Below are 21,947 nucleotides of genomic sequence, written 5' to 3' on the forward strand. Positions count from 1 at the left end.
CTTGTCTGACTGCTAAAAGAAGCAGCACAGCTGTAGAAAGGCAGCCAGAGGAGACAGCAATGCGCCGCGCCTGCCTCTGCCAAGGTTCATCCTTGCAGCTCTGAAGCCGTGTCCTCCACAGCAACTTGTCACTGTCACTGTCTTCAACCCCAACCTCCTCCTCCTCCTGGTTCTGCCCTAGACTGAACACTCAGCAGAGTGGGGCTCCAGCTCACGGTGTCTCCTGTGCTCCTTGGGCTGAGCAAACAGCAAGGGGATTCCCAGGCCGTGCAGCAAGAGAAGGAAACAATCTCATCTCTCTCCCCACCCTGAGCAGCTGCCACTGCGACTTTGAATTCGAAACCCCGGTCGCACCGAGCGCAGGCACATGTGAGTGGGCAGATGCTATACCCGGCCTCGGGCACCGCCTGCAGTGAACCAGCTACCGTGACATTTCCTTCTTTTGTTTTCACATCCCCTCCCCGACCACAGCACGAGGCTGGCGACATTGGCAACGCGGCCAGAGAGGACACGGTGGTCTCCATCAGCCCAGAATCACAGGATGGTGGAATGGTTTGGGTTGAAAGGGACCTCAAAGCCCATCCAGTCCCACCCCTGCCTTGGGCAGGGACACCTCCCACTGGATCAGGGGCTCCAAGCCCCATCCAACCTGGCCTTGAACCCCTCCAGGGATGGAGCAGCCACGATTTCTCTGGGCAACCTGGGTCAGGGCCTCCCCACCCTCACAGCAAAACATTTCTTCCTAAGATCTCACCTCAATCTTCCCTCCACCTTCACTGACATGCCCTCGTGCCACCGGCCAACATCTTTGAACGTAACAGAGAAGCGTAGAGAAAAGCAAACTAAAAAGGGATGCAAACCCATCATCTGCAGGGCTGGCAGCTCCCAGCAAGGATTACAGGAACTTCTGGCCAGAAGGGTGAATTTTGATTCCGAGGACCAGACAGATCCTGCTTTTCTGTCCAATCTGCCCTGCTTAGGGAACTCATTTGGCTTTTGGAGTCTGCAGGCACCTCAGACTTTACAGTAAATCTCGTCAGCTGTCTGTGCATCATTTGCCTTTTAGAGACGAGGAACCGATAGAGACAAAGGGACTTGCCCAGGGTCTCAGAGGAAGCCTGTGGTTATGCAGGATGCTGAATTAAGATCACCCGCAGCCCAGGTTAACACCCAAACAAATCTCTGGGGTCAGCTTTCTTTTTTTTAATGTCAGAACTCCTGATTTCAAGCAAGGCTGAATACAGACTGGAAAAAATTCGCACATGACCTTTCTAACACCGCAAAGCACGACACCCACAGCCCGAGACCGCCCAGCAGCTCGCGTGGCTTGCGTTGTACGCTACCCTGCTGCTACGTGCTGCTCTCCCCCCACGCAGCGACCTGAAACTGCAGCCCAAACGCCGTGGGCACGGGTGGTTTGCAGTGGATTATCCCAGGCAGCCAGAGATCCCCACAAAACCTCAACTCTGCTGAGGAGCAGGGCCAGCCCCGCAGAAGAAAGATAAAGTACTTACATCTTCGTTTGTCGTCAGGTTGGAGGCGACTAAATAAGTGTGAAAACCTGAGAGGCCCAAAATAGACCAGACTGAGAAAAAACAAATCACCAGCTCCAGCACAGTGAAACCAAAGTCAAGGAAAGTCTCGGGGAACAACGTCATCCTGCAAGGAGAGGCAAAGGGATGGTTTGGAAGGACCTCATCACCCCAGAGTGCTGTTCTGCAGGCATTCCCCAGGGCACAGCCCAGTCCCACTGCTTTCCTTTCCACGCAAACCACGAAACAAACTTCTCACCCACCCTTAGTCCCTGCTGGTGAACTAAAGGTCTTCTCAATCTGGGATGTTAGCAGCCTACAGATGGAGAGATGCCCACCTGCCCCAGCTGGGGAGCTGTGGGACTAAATTAAATTGTGGGAGGTAAATTAGGGCAACCCTACAACAAGCTCCTTGCAGCTCTCTGCGACACGGTTAGCGCTGCCGCGCTAGCACTTGACACCGAGCAGCTGGTGGCATCCACCAGAAGGATATCTTGCAGGTGTTGTCTTCAGCGTGACGAGGAATCCATCTCTCTGAGAGCCTGCAAAGTAAACAGGACAAGGAATCACGGAATCACGAAGGTTGGAAAAGACCCCTAAGTTCATCCAGTCCATCCATCAGCCCAGCCCCACTGTGCCTGCTAAACCATGTCACAAAGTGCCACGTCTACATAGTTTTTGAAACCCTCCAGGGATGGAAACTCCACAGCTGCACTGGGCAGCCTCTGCCAGAGCTTCACCACTCTTTCAGCAAAGAAATTTTTCTTAATATCCAGTCAAAACCTCCCCTGGTGCAACCTGAGGCCATCTCCTATGAGCCCATCACTTGTTACTTGGGAGAAGAGCCCAACACTCACCTCACCACAACCTCTTTTCTGGGAGCTTTTACTCAGGTGACCTGCACTGAAAAGCCTGGTGTAAACCACCCCAAGCCTTCCCACGCTCTGTCCAACAGGAACGGTGCCTCAGCGCTGCCCCAAGTCGCTCACGGTCCAGGAATACAACACACGCGGCTGTACTTACGCAAGGTGAGGTGGGTGACAACACAAGCGAAGATGAAGGCTGTCAGGAACGAGAGGGAGAGGATGAAGGCGTAGAAGTAGCGGTAGTTGCGCTTCCCCACGCAGTTGCCCACCCAGGGGCAGTGGTGGTCAAACCTCTCTGAAACAAAAGGGACATGGTGAGGGCTCCTGCTGCCTCGCATCCTGTAACACATGAAGCCTGCTGAGCTCTGAAACCCAAACAAATCCAGCTTCCCTCCGCTAGCCCAAGATCAGAATTCCCCTGCAGCAGTGCGGGAGCAAGAAGTTGAGGAAGATGGCCTGCAGAAAAGCTGAAGAAGGTCTCTTGATCAGGGAGTGCAGGGATAGGATGAGGGGAAGGGTTTTCACTGAAAGAAGGGAGATTGAGATGAGATCTTACGAAGAAATGTTTTGCTGTGAGGGTGGGGAGGCCCTGACCCAGGTTGCCCAGAGAAATCATGGCTGCTCCATCCCTGGAGGGGTTCAAGGCCAGGTTGGATGGGGCTTGGAGCCCCTGATCCAGTGGGAGGTGTCCCTGCCCATGGCAGGAGTGGAACTGGATGAGCTTTGAGGTCCCTTCCAACCCAACCCATCCTACGAATCTAAGTTTCAGTGGAGCACTGCTGCCTGTTTGTATTCGATCATCAAAGCCAAACCTTTCCTCTCACCAAACCCTGCGTTAACGACGAGCCTTGTGACTGCTGACATCTCCCATTACTAAAACTGAAAGCCAGCAGGGACAGGGTGGCAGTTTTTCCAGTACCTGGCAGAGCCGGGTGTGTGCACAGAGCATCGCTGCGCCCTTTCTGTGTGTCAGCTTCCCCCACCTTCCTAGGGGCAGAAAATAATTGTCAAAGCTATAAAGATACGCCTTGCAAACCACAGAAACTGCCTGGGAACCTGGGGCAGGCGCAATATATCTGGAAATGCTCCTGACTGCCTGATAATGAAAGGGTTGCATGTCAGATTAACAAGACTGCAGTAACTGCGCTGCAGGGGACACCAGTGCAAGCAAAAAGCGTCACAGCCATCAGAGACTTTTCTTCAGGTCCCCACCACACTCTGAGGACATGGGGAGAAGACACAGAAGAGCTCAACCAGCATCTGTGGTGGTAGCTCTACCAGCCTGGCAACAGCAAGGTCACAGACAACAAGGAGCCTGCAGCAAACCTTTTGTTTGGTGGGGCTTTAAACACATTTCATGGAATCATAGAATGGTTTGGGTTGGAAGAGACCTCAAAGTCCATCCAGTCCCACTCCCTGCCATGGGCAGGGACACCTCCCGCTAGATCTGGGGCTCCAAGCCCCATCCAACCTGGCCTTGAACCCCTCCAGGGATGGGGCAGCCACCACTGCTCTGGGCAACCTGGGCCAGGGCCTCCCCACCCTCACAGCAAAACATTTCTTCCTGAGATCTCATGTCAATCTCCCTTCTTTCAGCTGAAAATCATTCCCCTCATCCTATCCCTGTCCTCCTTGATCCAGAGCCCCTCCCCAGCTTTCCTGGAGCCCCTTTCAGCACTGGAAGCTGCTCTGAAGTCTCCCTGCAGCCTTCTCTTCTCCAGGCTGAACAACCCCAACTCTCTCAGCCTGTCCTCATACGGAAGGTGGTCCAGCCCTCAGATCATCTCTGTAGCCTCCTCTGGACTCGCTCCAACAGATCCACATCCTTCCTGAGCTGAGAGCTCCAGAGCTGAACTCAGTAATTCATAGCACAATCCTCCCAGAACCGGAGAAAGCAGAGACATGGAGCCTTGGACTCCAATCCGCTGCATTGGTGTCGCTTTCATTTTGAGTGGCAAGAATACAGCCTGCTCAGTATTTCATTTTACAAGAAACAAAAGCAATCTGTCCAGGAACAAAACAGGCCACGCACACACAAGAGACACGGCACCTCCCCCTCTTTCCAGCTTACCGACACAATTGTCGCAGACGCTGCAGTGCGAGGTGCGCGGAGGACGGAACATTTTGCAGGTGTAGCAGTATTTGAGTTTCACCACGTACTTGTTGATGACCACTTCCATCGTGCGGGCTGGCGGGCGGTAGGTAGAGGTCCCCATGCTGTCTGCAAGGGCGAGAAGGAACGGTCACACCAGCCCCATCTCACCCCGAGCGGCTTCCTGGCAGGGTACAGGATTAGCACGGGCTCTCCTGGTTTTAATCAGAAGCTGAGAGGCAGCTCAGCCTACAGGACTGGTTGCAAGGTGTGCAGCCAGGAACTCCAGTCAGCTCCTTGTAGCGTTATTTGTGTCTTTCCCTTGTCTGCTCGCTGGCAACGCTGCTGGGAGGCCAAGAGGAAGCGATTTGTTCCAGGATCGATTTGCTCCCAACGCTTCAATCAAATAAAGTGATTTATAAATACTGAGCATAAAAGCAGCCGAGTTCCAGTGCCCAGTAACACCAGCTCATCTCTGTGTGCCTAAGGGATCGCAACACAAGGAGGCAACATCATCTGTAAATGCACGTGTGGTTCCTGCTCTGCTCTAAGCATCCAAGTTACAGAAATCAGGGTAACCCCAGCATCGCCACGCTCCAGGGACTTGTTCCCATCACAGCAGGGGAGGACAGAGCAGGTCTGTGCTCCAGCAGAAGTCAGTGAAACCTGACGTGTGTTTTTCAGGAGAACGAGAAGGTTCCTCCTCCTCAAGGTCAACATTGAGTATTTTTAGGGACACTAAGTTGTATCCGGGGGTGCTGGCACTTGATTGTTCACTGGGGACTGCGAGCTGGAGGCTTTCTCTGCTCAGCAAAAGCACGAGCTGGAAAACCTCTGCATCACATTTGCATTTTGGAGGTGACTCCTTTATTTAAGTTACTCTTTAAAAGAGCATCTTTCCAAGTCTGAAGGCTTTGAAAACAGACATATAACCATGAGCGTGTTAAGAGGAGAGTCAGTGGATTACACTCACTGTCACAGCTGGCACAGCAGGCAGCATCTGCAGCCTGATTGCTGCTTCATACAAATAGAAACAGAAATAATCACGCTGAGGACGTTTTAAAACCAGTTTTTGAGTCAGATGGAGGATTACCACTTTGCAACTGTCCTCAGTAGGGCGATTCAAGCTGTCTCGCATCAGCTCCGCTAAAGCCTTTGTTACTACGGGTCACATCCACAGATCTGGGATGCCTGCACCTTCTCGGCCACCACCAGAAGAGCGTGACAGAGCAGATTCAGACAGGGACAAGCATTAGCATATTGTTAGGGACCATGACAGTAAAAAAACCCTCGTGGCACAGCAGGCTCAACAGCAAATCATAATCTTAAAGAGAAATTCTGCCTAAATTAAATACCTTACGTCCTCACCGCCTGTATTCTGCAGAACAGGACTCTTCAGGCACTGCCAAGCTTCAAGATCTGAGATTTTAGCCTCTTCTCCAGACACTCATCAAGCCCAGAATGCCCACGGCGTGCACACATACAGAGGCACAGGCTACCTCACAACACAGAAGAGGGAACAGAAGTCTCACCGATCCGCTTTTCCAGGTCAGCAGCCTCGCTCGGGGTGGCTCTAGGCAAGATCCCTGGGTCTCTGAAGCTTGTCTGGAGCAAGCAGCTGATGACGAAGAAGAAGAGGAGGGCTGCAATGATGGGGATGGCCAGGGTCAGGTGGCTGGCGAGGAAGGGGCAGCTGTGAAAGAAAAACAAAAGGCATCATTACCAACCATTGCTCCAGAACTGGCTCTCAGAGAGGATGTGACACACTGAATTGTCACAGGGAGATGGGATGAAGCACCTCTGCTTTGCAGAGACCTCTGGAAAGGTCGTAGCAACAGCCAGCCCAGGAAACACCAGAGCAGAATCTCAGAATCATTAAGGCTGGAAAAGACCTCTAAGCTCATCCGGTCCAACCATTAGCCCACCTGCACCATGCCAACTAAACCACGTCCCGAAGTGCCACGTCTACATAGTTTCTGAATCCCTTCAGGGATGGAGACTCCACCACTGCCCTGGGCAGCCTCTTCCAATGCTTCACCACTCTGCCAGTGAAGCTATTTCTCCTGATAGGCAATCTAAACCTCCCCTGGCACAACTTGAAGCCTTGTCCTATCACTTGTTAACTTGGCAGAAGAGACCAGCACCCATCTCACCACAACCTCCTTTTTAGGAGTTGCAGAGAGTGATGAGGTCTCCCCTCTTCTCCAGGCTAAACAGCCCCAGCTCCCTCAGCCTCTCCCAGAACCCCTGGGCTCCAGACCCTTCCCCAGCTCCGTTCCCCTTCTCTGGACATGCTCCAGCCCCTCAACGTCTTTCTTGTAGCAAGGGACCCAAGACTGAACCCAGGATTCAAGGTGCAGCTTCACCAGTGCTGAGTACAGGGGAATGATTCCTTCCCTGCTTCCATTCCTGATACAAAAAGCACCGGGAAGACAGTGTCTTCAGCACAAGGATGGCAGTAAAACCCCTGTACACAACCTCTTTGACCTTCTGAAGTCCCAGAATTGTGCTGTAAAAGCCAGTCAGCTGCCCCAAAGCCTGGCCACCTTCCACAACAGCATCAAGAACACCTGGAGGAACATCCCAAGCCAAGCAGGGATCAAAACCAGTGCAAATGCAATCCCATTTAGTCCAACACGCGAAGCTGAAAGGGACCTTGGCTTCGATCCCACACTGCTTTGCTGTCTCTGGATGCTTGCGTGCCCTTCATGGTGCACCAGATGTTTGGATGAGGATGCTTTCCAGCACTGCCACTGCTGTGCCAAGCCACCAGGGACCTCAGCATGATGACCCGGGGCTGGTTTTCCACAGATGGGGACTGGTGGGATCACACTCCACGCCAGAGCAGCTCCGTTACTCGCAGCACGACTGGTGAAGGTGGCCCAGGAACACAGCTTTTTGCATGGTAGAGGGCTGCAGACCTCTCCTGTTCCCCAATCCGCAGAGGGATTTGCTATTATAAGCACCGATAAGCACCCAGAGCAGAGCACAGACGGCCGAGCTGCTCCTCAGTAACGCTGCGAGGCGGTTTGAGAGGATTAAGCAACTTTTGTTTCAACTCCCAAGCTCAGCTGTCCAGAACAAAGCAGCCACCGAGCAACAAAACCCTTTGGCTAAGCCCCTCGGTCGGGTGGAAAGGTCTCCGGAATGGGAGACACGAGCTTGTGGTCACCCTTTTCTTGGGAGAACCTCTAGATCCTACTTTCCTCCATCAGGCACGAAGAATTTACATTAAAACTGTAGACTAGGAGGTGTTTGCTGTCCATCAGCAAACTTTAACCCGTGCAGCAGAAGCTCACGGCTAAAATAACAACTTGGAAAGCCCCAGGGCATCTTCCACCAAGAAAGAGCCAGTAGGCAAGGAGGGAGGGGAGGGCAGATGTCCTCTGCCTGGCCTCACACAAAGCACTTGCTGTGCTCGTGCTTCCCGTTGGGTTTGGATCCTAGAAGCACAGAACGGCACGTTAGAAGGGACCTCAAGGATGATCTGGTCCAACCTTTTGAGGTGTTCCATGGTTTAAATGAGACAGCCAGCGCAGAGGAATCCACCGCCTCCCTGGGGAGATAATTGCAACGTTTAACTGTTCTCCTGGCTAAAAACACTCTTCTGGAATCCCATCGGAATCTCCCTAGGAGCAACTTGCACCCATTAGCCTGGAGCCTACGATCATAAAGTTGGAAAAGACCTTTAGGATCATCGATTCCAATCGGACACGTCCACTACTAAATCATGTCCCTAAGACGCAACAGAGATCGCTTCCAGAGGGCTGCGGACGGCACTAAGAAATTTTTCATGTCACGATGCCGTTACCGCCTGCCCCAGCAGCTCATCTGACTTCTCAGAGCTCCTAATCGGATGAAAAACCTCCACCTCCCACCTCTAGGATCGGGCGGCTTTGCTTTGAGACTCCCAGAGATAACGGCGCGATCCAAAGGCAGGCATGACCCCCCGGCTCCGTGCAGGAAAAATAAACTCCCTTCCCTCCTCCCAAGATGGAAACGCAGAGGAGGGACGGCAGGAACCCTCGGAGGTGTCAAAACCCAAGGGTGCTCCTTCCACAGCTCCTCTAGGGATGTAACAGGGTGCTCTCGCTCTCCAGCCCCTTGGGATGCAGAAGCGAGGAGCATCCTCGGAGCAGATTTCCCCAAGGAAAAGGGGCTGGGGGAGAAGCAGCTGAACCCTCCCTAGAAGGCAAAGTTCCAGCACAGACCCTCAGGACCCCAAAAGGTTTCATCACCGAGCAGGAACCCCAGTCCTGCCTCTGCTCCACAAACCCCACCAGCCCTGGGGGCGTCCTGGCTGCCATTCCAGTTCTTGGAAGCAGGAGGGGAGACTGGGGGGTATTTAGAGACCGGGGGGAGGCATTTAGAGATTGGAGAGGGGGGCATTTAAAGACCAAGGAGGCAGCCTGGGGGTATTAAACCCCTTCCCTAAGCCAGGATGGGTAAATAAAGCCCCTGACCCACCCCCCTCCCCATATAAACCCACCTAAGGGGCAGGCACTGCCACAAAGTGGGGCCAGGGGGGGCAACGGGGAGAATGGGGGGGGAAGAGGGGGAGAAGGGGGGTGCCCCTGAGGGATCCCTCTGGGGGTAGATGGGGGGACAGCAGAGGGTTTCAAGAAGGGTTCCTCGGGGGGGGGGGGGGGAGGGTGGATAAAGGGGTTCCTGGGGTAATGGGGTCCCTAGGGTAATGGGGACCCTCGGGGGGTGGATAAAGGGGGTTCCTGGGGTAATGGGGTCTCTAGGGTAATGGGGACCCTCGGCGGGGGGGGGGGGGGGAAGGCAACAGTGGGGGAGAGATTGTGGGGGGGCAACTAGGGGGTCTCGAGGGGGGGAAGACGGGCTGGGGGGGTAGGCCCGGGGGCCCGGGCAGGCCCCGCACTCACTCGAAGGCGAAGAAGAGGCCGCTGGTGGCGAGGATGAGGCCGAGGGTGAGGGCGAAGACGCCGCTGTGCCGGGCCAGCATGAGGCGGCCGCCGCAGTAGAAGCGGTTGCGGCCCGGGAACACCTCCCACTTGCGGCGGGGCCCGCGGGGCCGGCCCGGGGCGGCGGCGGCCGAGGGGGGAGGAGGAGGAGGAGGAGGAAGCGGCGGGAACATCGCTCCGGGCCCCGGGGCCGCCGCCGCCCCCGGCGGGATCTGCCCGGTACTCGCAGTCCTTCATGGCGCCGCCGCGCCCGGCACCGGCACCGCCCCGGCCAGGGCAGCGCCGGCACCGGCACCGCCTCCTCCGGCACCGGGACCGCCCCATGAGCACTGGGACAGCCCCGTGAGCACCGGGACCGCCTCTAGCGGCACCAGGACCGCCTCCACCTGAAACGGGAACGCCTCTAGTGGCACCGGGAACGCCTCTAGTAGCACCGGGACCGCCCCGTGAGCACCGGGAACGCCTCCACCAGCACCGGGACCGCCTCCTCCTGCACCGGGACCGCCCCATGAGCACCGGGAACACCTCTAGTGGCACCGGGACCCGCCTCCACCTGAAACGGGAACGCCTCTAGTGGCACCGGGAACGCCTCTAGCAGCACCGGGACCGCCCCGTGAGCACCGGGACCGCCTCCTCCTGCACCGGGACCGCCCCGTGAGCACCGGGAACGCCTCCTCCTGCAATGAGAACGCCTCTAGCGGCACCGGGACCGCCCCCATGAGCACCGGGAACGCCTCTAGTGGCACCGGGACCGCCTCCTCCTGCACTGGGACCGCCTCTAGCGGCACCAAGACAGCCCCGTGAGCACCGGGACCTCCTCCTCCTGCAATGAGAACGCCTCTAGCGGCACCGGGACTGCCCCTTGAGAACCGGGACCGCCCCGTGCACACCGAGACCGCCCCGTGAGCCCCGGGACCGCCTCCTCCTGCACCGGGAACGCCCCGTGAGCACCGGGACCGCCTCCTCAGGCACCGGGACCCCCCCTCCTGCAACGGGACCGCCCCGTGCGAATCGGGAAAGCCTCCACCGGGACTGCCTCCTGCAGCGGGACCGCCCCGTGGGCACCGGGACCATCTCTACCTGCACTAGGACCGCCCCGTGGGCACTGGAACCTTCTCCACCGGCCCCGGGGCCGCCCCGTGCACCGCCCCGGAGGGCTGGGATGCCCTGGCCACGCCCCCAAGGGACAAGCCACGCCCATAACGCATGGCCACGCCCCCTATGTGAGCAGACCACGCCCCCATCATCAGGCCACGCCCCCCAACGGACGGCACCTGTCAATCACAGGCCCCGCCCCCCGTCGGCCCCGCCCATTGGACCAGATCGCTCCGCCCCCTCGCCCGTCACGTGCCTCGCCCGCCCCTCGGACGTGTCCGCTCCGCTCCTCGCCCGGCCCCGCCCCTCGCCCATCTTGGCCACGCCCCCCGCTCCGCCGTCCCCTGCGTCCTGATTGGCCCTGCCCCTCGCCCGGCGCTGCCAATCAACCGTATAGCCACGCCCCTTCGTGGTCTGGCCACGCCCCCTCCGGGCATGGCCCAGCCTGCGCTGCGCCCCCTGGCGGCCGCCCCGAGCATCCCAGTCCCAGGGATTATCCCGGGTTGGGAAGCTTCATCTGGAGGGTTGTGTCCAGTTCTGGAATCCTCAACATAAGAAGGAGATGGAGCTGTTGGAACGGGCCCAGAGGAGGCTATAAAGATGATCTGAGGGCTGGAGAACCTTCCCTATGAGGACAGGCTGAGAGAGTTGGGGTTGTTCAGCCTGGAGAAGAGAAGGCTCCAAGGAGACCTTACAGCGACCTTCCAGTAGCTGAAGGGGCTACAAGAAGCTGAGCAGGGACTGTCTACAAATGCTTGGAGTGACAGGATGAGGGACAATGGCTTTAAACTGGAAAGGGGCAGATTTAGACTAGATATAAGGAAGAATTTCTTCACCATGACAGTGATGAGGCCCTGGCCCAGGTTGCCCAGAGCAGGGGTGGCTGCCCCATCCCTGGAGGGGTTCAAGGCCACGCTGGATGGGGCTTGGAGCCCCTGATCCAGTGGGTGCAACTGGATGGCTTTAAGGTCCCTTCCAACCCAAACTATTCTATGATTCTATGAATTCTACCCAGCAGAGACGGGGGCAGGATGCATCCCAACAGAGATGAAGACCGTTGGGGGACACAGCTGAGCAGCACAGCTCTGTCCACACACAGGAACTGAAGGGTAACCCCTTTGCAACAGAGAGAACAGCCCATCCACCCCATCCCTGCCCATCCACCAGGTGTTAGCAAAAGTGAGCTTTAATTCCAAGCAGTGCTTCTGCCCCATCTGGCCTCAAACGGACCCAAACCAGAAACAAACCAGGTCCCAGCTACGTCCACGGCAGGCAGTTGCAGTGCAGGACCAGTCCCAGCAGCCAGTAAGACAGAAAGAATCCTAGAAGGCATTTGCTGAGGGGTGTCATTAACCTAAAGTTCAGCAGCAGCCTCATAACGGGGTTTTGGGGAGTCCCTTTCCCACCGGATTTCTCAGAACGAGGAGCCACGGTTCGGTTGTCGGTGCCTTCGCTCCAGAGCAAAGGTTCGTATTCCTGAAGCAGGTGAGCGGAGAACCAGTATAGGACGGGAGAGGAGGAGCCCAGGAACCGGGTCAGCACCTGAAAACAACAAGAACAGAACATCCCATCAACTGCAGGTCTCTGTTGGCAACCAGCCCCGATCCCAAAGCATGGAAGGAGCCGTCTCTGAGCCGACGGGGCTGAAGCAGAGCCCCAGTTCACGGGGCTGGATTATTACATTGAAATTAAATGCTGGTTTTACTTATCACATCTTTTCCCAGGTTCTAGACAATCAAGGAAGTGAATTGTCACCATCTCGATGAAAATCTTGTCACACCCAGCTCAGGGCAGGCAGAGGCAGCAGCTTCCAAGGAGATTTGAATCTCACTCCTAAATTATTTTTCCCCTAGGACCCTGAACAGAGCCTCAAATATCCGCTAAGAGTGGCAACAAGCTCCGTGTCCTTTCCCTGTCATCCTTGAAGCCCAGCCCAACATGGAATCATGGAATCACCAGGTTGGAAAAGACCTCTGAGATCATCAAGTCCAACCAACATAACAACCTGGGATCCTTGTCCTCTGGCAGCCGATGAGCAGGGCTGGGCCAGCCTGGCTGTAAGCTCACATCAAACGGTCCCCAACACAGTGTCCTCATCACATTGAGCTGTAGATGTGGAACTAACTGGCTTGGAATCATAGAATCACAGAATCACTGAGGTTGGAAAAGCCCTCTAAGTCCAACCACCAGCCCAACCCCACCGTGCCTACAAAACCACGTCCCAAAGTACCACATCTACATGCTTTTTGAACCCCTCCAGGGATGGAGACTCCACCACCGCCCTGGGCAGCCTCTGGCAGGGCTTCACCGCTCTTTCAGTAAAGACATTTTTCCTAATATCCAACCTAAACCTCCCCTGGTGCAACCTGAAGCCATCTCCTCTCATCCCATCACTATTTACTTGGGAGAAGAGACCAGTGATAGGCTAACTAACTGCCTTTGGAAACTCTCTGTGGGAGGATCTCCAAAAGAGGGAAGGCAAAGCTTTCAGTTTGCGTTACGCTGTGCTGCCCAGCAGCTGGGACAACTTCCAGCTGTGCCCATCGCTGCCACGGCCACCACGTTCCATTCCCCTGCAGAAATCCCGTGGGTTGCTACCAACATCCTACCTGCACGTGCATGCAGAAGAATCCAAACACCAACAGGACGGTGGCATGGACCACGTAGACGAAGGCAGCGGGACAGCAAAATCCAGCGCTTGGTTTACCCTCCTCTTTGCTCTTTCTTCTCTGTAGACCGAGGGTCAGGCAGTGCCGGGGGTTGGCGGCGCCGTAGGTCCAGGCAGCCCAAGAGCCCAGGATGGTGACAGGCAAAGCGAGCAAGAAATTTGGTATCTGCTTGAGCTCAAAATACCTCAAAAAGCCCACGTTCCAGTAAACGTCTTGGATATAGGAATAGACCACGGGGAAGCGCTGGGAGCACCAAGGGGGTTTAACCCCATTTGTGGTGACCAGATGGTAGCCCTTATCCAGAGCCAGTTGCCGCAGCGGCTTCGGAACAGCCTGCTCCGGGCCAGCGCTGGGACCACAGAACCTCACGTAGGCGTAATACTGAAACAAAGCAAAAGGCAGCAAAATCCCAGCACACGTCACAACCGCTGAGGCCGCCGCGCTAAAAAGTTGCTTCCAGAGCTTCCTTACTGATCCTGAGCCCACCTGGAGCTGGAAAGCAACGCTTTTACCATGACAGTAGAGCAAGAAGCCAGCATTAATAATCCCGTTGGCGCGCACCCCAGAAGCGAGGGAGAAGAGCAGCCCACTGAGCCAGCTCTGCCCCTTCTCCAGTTGCCACATGGCACAGAATCCCAGGAAGGCGAACGCGCTCTCAGAGTAAGCAGCTGCCAGAAATACGTTGGCAGGGCTGATGGGGAAGAGAAGAGCAGCGAGGAAAGCCAACCTGCAACAGCCCAGCACGACGCAGCCCAGCTTGTACAGGGCAGCGGCTGCCAGGACCGAAAAGAGGGAATTGAGGAGCACGGCTGAGAGCAGAAGGCGGCTCCGCAGCCGCAGCGGCCGCTGCAGGGGCCACAGGGCTCCCTCGGCCACGGCGCGCAGGCTCAGCGGGTACAGGGGGAAGAAAGCGCAGTTGTGCTCGTACAGGTAACCCCGCTCGGCGATGAAGAGGAAATGCTCCGCGTCCCAGCGCGAGAGGCCACCCAGCAGGCGCTCCAGGAGCAGGTCCCACGGGCCAGGCTCGGAGAGGCGAGGGGGAGAGAAGGTGTCCGCAGCGTGGTCTGGGATCAGGAGGTTGAACAGAGCCTGTGGAGAGAAAGGAGAAGTGAAATCCAGCAGGGATTGTTGCTTCCAGGTTTCAAAGGGGCCAAGAGGAGCACAGAAGCCAAGCTGAGAGGCTTTGCAGCAAGGATGCCTGTAAAAGTGTGAAAAGGGGCAAACGGTTTCTTTCGGGGCATTTACACCTGAACTGAATAAAGCTCTGGAGTGCATCCAGCACGAAACCGCACCGAAGCAAACAGGGAAAAGCTGCTCATCCCTGTGCTCAGGTAATCGAGCTGCAGGTACATCTAACTGCAACGCTCACCCTGCAGCGCTGCTAAGCTTCTTGTTCTACTGGATTTGGTGGTGTTGTCGCCGCTGACGTACAAGGGAGAGGGAACAGAACTAGAGAAAAACATTTTCCAACAGAAAATGGGTGCAGGAGGCAGTAGCTGATTCCCAGGCCACCTTTCTAGGTCACTCCATCACCTGCGCAGCTCAGGAAGCACTCGGGTTCATTTTTGGAGATGAGCAAGCAGAACGCTCACAACTCTGCCTCCTGTGGTGCTGACCACGTTTTAAAAGGTGAGAAAAAACCACCAGAGAGCTCATGAGGTAGGAGATACGCAACCTCACGCATTGCAATGTAATTGCAAATCAAAATATGTTTAAAGAAAACCCCAAACCTCAAGCGGTGAAGCTGCATCGCTTAACTACACACAGATTGGGATGAGTCCCTTGTAACAAACCCAGCTCTGGCAGAGAAAAGGCCCCGCTGAACAAATAGGACTAAACGCCGTACAAAGCTGTCACTTCGCCCCCAAGCACACATCTGGTCTAGCCAGGCCTCTGGCATTCGTAACACGGAATCTTTCATCCCAGCGGAGGGTTCCGCTCAGCCCTGCCCAGCAGTGACCGGGGTTGTCACCAGCTGCCAGCTGGCCCCGCTCCTGCTGAAGGGCTTTCCCAGGCTCATTCCCTTCCCGGAGAGCCAGGGCCGCAGCGGGACTATGTGCCGGCTGCCACCACACGCACAGGTAGGGTGGAAAGAGCTGCCAAGCCCTCCCTGTGCTCAGAGGACGTCAGCTCTGGGAATGAGATCTGGGAGGAACGTGCAGGAGGAGATCATTGTTCTTTTTCTGGGGATAAACAGACACTTCAGCCTCTTGTGCTGCCAAACCGGGCATGAAAATTGTGTAGCTTACAAGGAAAGCTTGGTGAGGGGGCTGGAGAACAGGTCTTACGAGGAGTGGCTGAGAGAGCTGGGGGTGTTTAGCCTGGAGAAGAGGAGGCTGAGGGGAGACCTCATTGCTCTCTGCAACACCCTGAGAGGAGGTTGTGGAGAGGAGGGAGCTGGGCTCTTCTCCCAAGGGACAGGGGACAGGACGAGAGGGAATGGCCTCAAGCTCCAACAGGGGAGGTTCAGGCTGAATATCAGGAAAAAATTTTTCATGGAAAGGGTCATTGGGCACTGTCAGAGGCTGCCCAGGGAGGGGGTTGAGTCACTTTCCCTGGAGGGGTTTAAGGGACAGGTGGATGAGGTGCTGAGGGACATGGGTTAGTGACTGATGGGAATGGTTGGACTTCATGATCCAGTGGGTCTTTTCCAACCTGGTGGATTCTATGATTCTATAAAATGGATGGAATTCTACTTAACAGCACCCTGGATGCAGCTGGTCTGCTGATTCTCCAAAGGAGAGGATGATTTCCCAACCAAGCGAGCTCAGGCTGCACAGGGCAGGATCAAGGAGGGAAACCTCAGATCAGGAACCAACCAATATTACATCATCTTCGGTTCAGGACTTGCCTGCAGCAGAAGCGTCAGGGCCCTGCAGCGCACCGCAAACCACACCACCTCCCGGAGGTGAGGGTCTTGCCCGCTCACCACCTCCATTCCAAGCTTGGAAGTTGCCTCAGTTGGTCACCGGGAAATTCTCCCTCCAGTTTTGGAAACCTGAAAAACAGAGAGCATCTGGTTTCAGCCACCTTGGTGAAGGACGCGCCTTTATTTACTATCAGGCACTTCAAAGGGCTGCAAGTCTCTACGAACAAGAAAATCACTGATTAGAGAGATCACAGATCTGGGAGGTGACACAGAAAACCTCTTTGATATTGTTCTTATTAAAAAAACTTCTCCTAATTCTTTAGCCTTAGCCAGGACGCAGAGTTGGAGTTGTTCAGCCTGGAGAAGAGAAGGCTCTGAGGAGACCTTATAGTGACCGTGCAGTACCTGAAGGGGCTACAAGAAAGTTGGGGAGGGACTGTTCACAAAGGCTTGTGGTGATAGGACGAGGGGCAATGGGGATAAACTGGAGAGGGGCAGATTTAGACTGGACATAAGGAAGAATTTCTTCACCATGAGAGTGGTGAAGCCCTGGAACAGGTTGCCCAGAGCAGTGGTGACTGCCCCATCCCTGGAAGGGTTCAAGGCCAGGTTGGATGGGGCTTGGAGCTCCTGTTCCAGTGGGAGGTGTCCCTGCCCATGGCAGGGGGGTTGGAACTGGATGATCTTTAAGGTCCCTTCCAACTCAAACTATTCTATGATTCTATTTGATGTCACTCTCACACCACCCCAGCCTCTCCCACTGTGATTTCCCAGTATTCTGGGTCCTGGTCTGCAGAGCAAGAGCATCTGCCTCTGGGGCAAACTGTGGATGCTAAGGTGCCTCTCTTCCACCTCTTCCCTACAAACTTCACCTACAAGACCTAAACTGCTTGGTGGACTCTCACTGCTTTCTTCCCTGTGTATTCTGGATTGATGTTCTGGGACCAGCCCTGAAAACTGCTGGCCCCGAGCCATGGGGAGCAGGCAGTTTCTGTCACGCAGCGTTTGAAGATAACGCATTTCTTCCGTTGGTTCCCCAGCCACCAACTGTCTTTCGGTTTGAGAAGCAGAAGCCCCACAGCTCTCGCCGGGTTCCAGTGACACCACATCCTGCGCTGTTCCCCACCTGCCACCTTCCCGATCCAGCGGTGCCTCCAGATCCCCAAACCGATCACCTAACGACCTAAAAACACGCTGAGGTTTCCCTTTTCTCATTTTACTGATGGAGAAAAAAACCTGGCTGGTTAAAAACTGCATGAGACAGTAGAAAGCAAGTCCCCAGCAGAGCAAAAAGATCCTAATAACAGGCTTTTTGATACTTCCAGACCCCAACTGCAGGATTGGGCTTCCTATTAAGCCACACACAAACATTTTGGGTTTGCTCGTATTCCCCTCTGGCTCCAGAGCATCCACGGCTCCAGAGCATCCACAGCTCCAGATAAAGCAGCTGGTGGGAGGCACGTTCTCCTGAATCACGAAGCTGCGACGTTATTTTAAGAGAGGGGATACTTCAGCCCAGCTGTAAATTCTATTATAGAGCATTCACAGCTGCAAATCCTATTAAAGCACCGTGGAAAAAACAGTCCTAGTGCTTTAAATATTCGTTAAAAAGCAGAAAAGAAGCCTCACTGCGTGAATGTGCCAAGGAGGCCGAAAGCAAACAAACAGCTTGGAAAAGCCTGTTCCTGTCACGACTCGGCGCACCTCAGCAAGGTCTCCAAAGAGCTCAGCCTGCAGCTGGTAGAGAACACGGTACCAGGGCTGGAACGACCCCAGAAAGCACCTGCACGAACGGAAAAAGGACACGGAAAAGCAGAAAAGGGTTAAAAATATTTCAGTAGAAAAAGATGCAAAGTCTTAACTCATATTAAAGGGGTCTTTCTCTCCGTGTTCTGCATTTCCCTCTGCTCTCAGGTGTGAATTCTGTTTGACTCACTCTGGAAACGGGGCTAAAAAAAGGCTGCGAACGCGAACAAAACACATGCTGGATAAATGATCGTGTGAACGGGAACACAAACTGGACAAGGTCTGTACAAACGCAGTGGAGAGCGATTACCAGCCGGTGGCAGCAGGAGCTCGCCACAAAGATCCTGTTCCACCAGCTTGGGTGCAGGATTCCTACTGGGAAACCTGCTCCTTCTGCATCCCAGAGGCACTTGGAGAGCATCAGGTTGGGCACCTCTTGGCGCTCCTCCAACCTGTTGTTAGATTCAATACTCCAGACGTGCCTGAAAACCTGTTCTAACCAGGAAGGCAAAGAAAGAAGTGGGGATTTTGGAAGCCCCCTGGCTCAGCACTGTTCCCACGGGGTAGGAGCACTCGGACTCACAGCTGCTTTTGCTCCCACCCAGTCTCAGCTGCTTCACATGCATCTAAGCAGAAATGGCGACGTTTCCATGCCTTGTGATGGCTCAAGGGTGTGAAGCAAACCTACACTGGAGCCAAGCACAGCCGGAGAGAGACCTCAGAGCTGGGGTGTCCATAGAATCATAGAATAAATAGGTTGGAAGGGACCTTAAAGATCATCCAGTTCCAGCTCCACTGCCATGGGCAGGGACACCTCCCGCTGGATCAGGGGCTCCAAGCCCCATCCAACCTGGCCTTGAACCCCTCCAGGGATGGGGCAGCCACCACTGCTCTTGACTTCCAGGGCCTCACTGCTCTCATGGTGAAGAAATTCCTCCTTATACCTAGTCTAAATCTGCCTCTCTCCAGTTTATACCCATTTCCCCTCATCCTATCACCACATGCCTTATGAACAATCCCTCTCCAGCTTTCTCTTAGGCCCAGGATCAGCTCCAGATCAGGTCCAAGCACAGAGCTGTGAGCCAAGCGGGAGGATGTGCTGCCATCACTGCCTTTGCTAGCACCGCGACAAATCTCACTCTGGGAAGCACAGTCCAACATCCACCAAGGTGCTGGGGACCCGCATGCTGGCTCTGCTGCCTCCTTCAGATGGAGATGGCCCTCGTGACTGTGACAAGCTGGAGAAACGGGCTTGTGCAAAACTCATGAGGTTCAACCAGAAGTATAAGAGCGAGTCCAGAGAAGAACAATGAAGACGGTGAAGGGACTGGAGAACAAGTCTTACGAGGAGCGGCTGAGAGAGCTGGGGGTGTTTAGCCTGGGGAAGAGGAGGCTGAGGGGAGACCTCATTGCTCTCTACAACTCCCTGAAAGGAGGTTGTGGAGAGGAGGGAGCTGGGCTCTTCTCCCAAGGGACAGGGGACAGGACGAGAGGGAATGGCCTCAAGCTCCACCAGGGGAGGTTCAGGCTGGACATCAGGAAAACATATTACACAGAAAGGGTCATTGGGCAGTGGCAGAGGCTGCCCAGGGAGGGGGTTGAGTCACCTTCCCTGGAGGGGTTTAAGGGACGGGTGGATGAGGTGCTGAGGGACATGGGTTAGTGATTGATGGGAATGGTTGGACTCGATGATCCTGTGGGTCTTTTCCAACCTGGTTATTCTATGATTCTATGATAAGGTCCTGCAGCCGGGTCAGGGCAAACCCTCAGTGTCGATCCAGGCTGGGGCTGAAGAGATTGGGAGCAGCCCTGCAGAAAAAAAGACCTTGGGGGGCCAGTGGGTGAGAAGTTTAACACGAACCGGCAACGGACGCTTGCAGACCAGAGACCAACCGTGTCCTGGGCTGCATCCAGAGCTGTGGGACCACAGGGAGGGAGGGGATTTGACCCTTTTCTCTGCTCTGGTAAGACCCCATCTAGAGCCCTGCACCTAGTTTTGGAGTCCTCAGCACAGGAAGGACATGGAGCTGTTGGAATGAGTGTAGACGAGGCCACGGGGTGATACAAGGGCTGGAGAACCTCCTGTACGAGGACAGGCAGAGAGAAATGAGATTGTTCAGCCTGGAGAAGGCTCCAGGGAGACCTCAGAGCAGCTTCCAGCACTGAAAAGGGCTCCAGAAAAGCTGGGGAGGGGCTTTTGATCAGGGAGGGCAGGGATAGGATGAGAGGGAACAGTTTTGGGCTGAAAGAGGGGAGTCTGAGACGAGATCTTAGGACAAAATGTTTTGCTGTGAGGATGAGGAGACCCAGGTTGCCCAGAGCAGGGGTGGCTGCCCCATCCCTGGAGGGGTTCAAGGCCAGGCTGGATGGGGCTTGGAGCCCCTGATCCAGTGGGAGGTGTCCCTGCTCGTGGCAGGGGTGGGACTGGATGGGCTTTGAGGTCCCTTCCAACCCGAACCATCCCGGGAGCAGGGCCAAGGCCTTGGGGACAAGCCGGACCCGGCGCCGCCCCCTCCCTGGGCCCCCGCGCCCCACCCCCCCGGCCCCTCGCAGGGGGGGCGTGGCCTGAGGAGGGGGCGTGGCCTCCCCTCCCGCTCCCCCCGCCCCAACCTGAGCGCGCGGCTCCCGCGCCGGCTCCATCCCCGCCGCTTCCGGCCGCGCCTCTTCGCGCGAGCGCGTGCGCCACGTCCTGTCACGTGACGTGGCGTGGCGGGCGGGAGGGGCTTGGCGCCATCTTTGTGGTGGGCGGCGCCATCTTTGTCCCGGGCGGGCAGGGGTAGTGGCTGGTGGGGGGTGGGGCAGCGGGCCTGGTTGTAGCGTGAGGCTCCGGCCACGACGATTGTCTATTAACAGCGACATTAATTACTTACTCTGATGCGCTTTCCCCTCCACGTCTCGTTCACTTGTTGAGGGAGGCAGCAGGCCTTATGGAATGGCCAAGGCCTTATGGAATGGTTGGAAGGGACCTTAAAGCCCATCCAGTTCCACCCCTGCCATGGGCAGGGACACCTCCCACTGGATCAGGGGCTCCAAGCCCCATCCAACCTGGCCTTGAACCCCTCCAGGAATGGACCTAGCCAGGAGTTTTATACCCAAGCCACCCTGCATGGCCACAGCCCCCACAGACACTGGGGACTTGTTCTGTTTTCCTCCCTTGCTGGTGAAAGCGGGGAGTGGGGTTAGAGAGAACGCAAAAAGGGAAAGGTGTGGGTACCTGGGGCTGTCGAGCCTGGAGGAGGCTGAGAGGAGAACTCCTCGCTCTCTGCAGCCCCCAGAAAGGAGGTTGTGGTGAGGTGGGAGCTGGGCTCTTCTCCCAAGTGAGCAGTGAGGGGGTGAGCGGAAACGACCTCAAGTTGCACCAGGGAAGGGTTACAGTGGATATCAAGTGACAGGGGACAGGACAAGAGGGAATGGCCTCAAGCTCCACCAGGGGAGGTTCAGGCTGGACATCAGGAAAAAAAATTTCACAGAAAGGGTCACTGGGGACTGGCAGAAGCTGCCCAGGGAGGGGTTGAGTCCCCTTCCCTGGAGGGGTTTAAGGGACGGGTGGATGAGGTGCTGAGGGACATGGGTTAGTGATTGATGGGAATGGTTGGACTCGATGATCCTGGGGGTCTTTTCCAACCTGGTGATTCTGAGATTCAATAAAGGTTTCTTTACTGACAGAATAATTAAGCCCTCGCAGAAGCTGCCCAGGGCAGTGGTGGAGTCTCTATCCCTTGAGGGGTTCAAAATACACTTAGACATGGCACTTCAGGAGATGGTTTAGGCAGCAGGGTGGGGTTGGGCTGACAGTGGGACTGGAGGAGCTTAGAGATCTTTTTCAGCCTTACTGATTCTGAGATTCTACAAGTTCAGAGCAGCCAAGAAGAGCCCAAGATTAGGAGTGGCTCTTACAACGGATGCACTGTGCCTCGTCATCTCACTCGTTCCTCACTCTCAGTTCTCTCCTAACCCTTTTAGACGTGCACGGTGTGCCCAGCGAAGCAGAACCACAGCCCTCGGACCAACTGTACACAGCCTGCAGAAAAGGGCAGTTAGTAGCACAAGTGGTTGTTCTCTCCCTCCCAAACGCTGTCTCCACTCACAATTAAATCCACCACAACATGGAACACAGCAGCTATACAGAAGCTGTCCAGGAAGGTGACCA

The 21,947-nt window shown here is 55.6% G+C and overlaps 1 protein-coding gene across 1 annotated transcript; it reads right to left on the reverse strand.

Annotated features, from left to right (window-relative positions):
- Window positions 1–11,692: 11,692 nt before the first annotated feature.
- PIGV (phosphatidylinositol glycan anchor biosynthesis class V) lies at window positions 11,693–20,456 on the reverse strand. The gene is made up of 4 exons (XM_069875555.1): window positions 20,408–20,456; window positions 16,034–16,180; window positions 13,123–14,271; window positions 11,693–12,055 (listed from the first exon to the last, which is right to left on the reverse strand). The coding sequence occupies exons 2-4, from the start codon at window positions 16,118–16,120 to the stop codon at window positions 11,771–11,773; spliced, it is 1,521 nt and encodes a 506-aa protein (XP_069731656.1). The 5' UTR covers window positions 16,121–16,180; window positions 20,408–20,456; the 3' UTR covers window positions 11,693–11,770.
- Window positions 20,457–21,947: the final 1,491 nt, after the last annotated feature.

Source organism: Phaenicophaeus curvirostris, chromosome 23, assembly GCF_032191515.1.
Source record: "Phaenicophaeus curvirostris isolate KB17595 chromosome 23, BPBGC_Pcur_1.0, whole genome shotgun sequence".
Classification (NCBI taxonomy): Eukaryota; Metazoa; Chordata; class Aves; order Cuculiformes; family Cuculidae; genus Phaenicophaeus; species Phaenicophaeus curvirostris.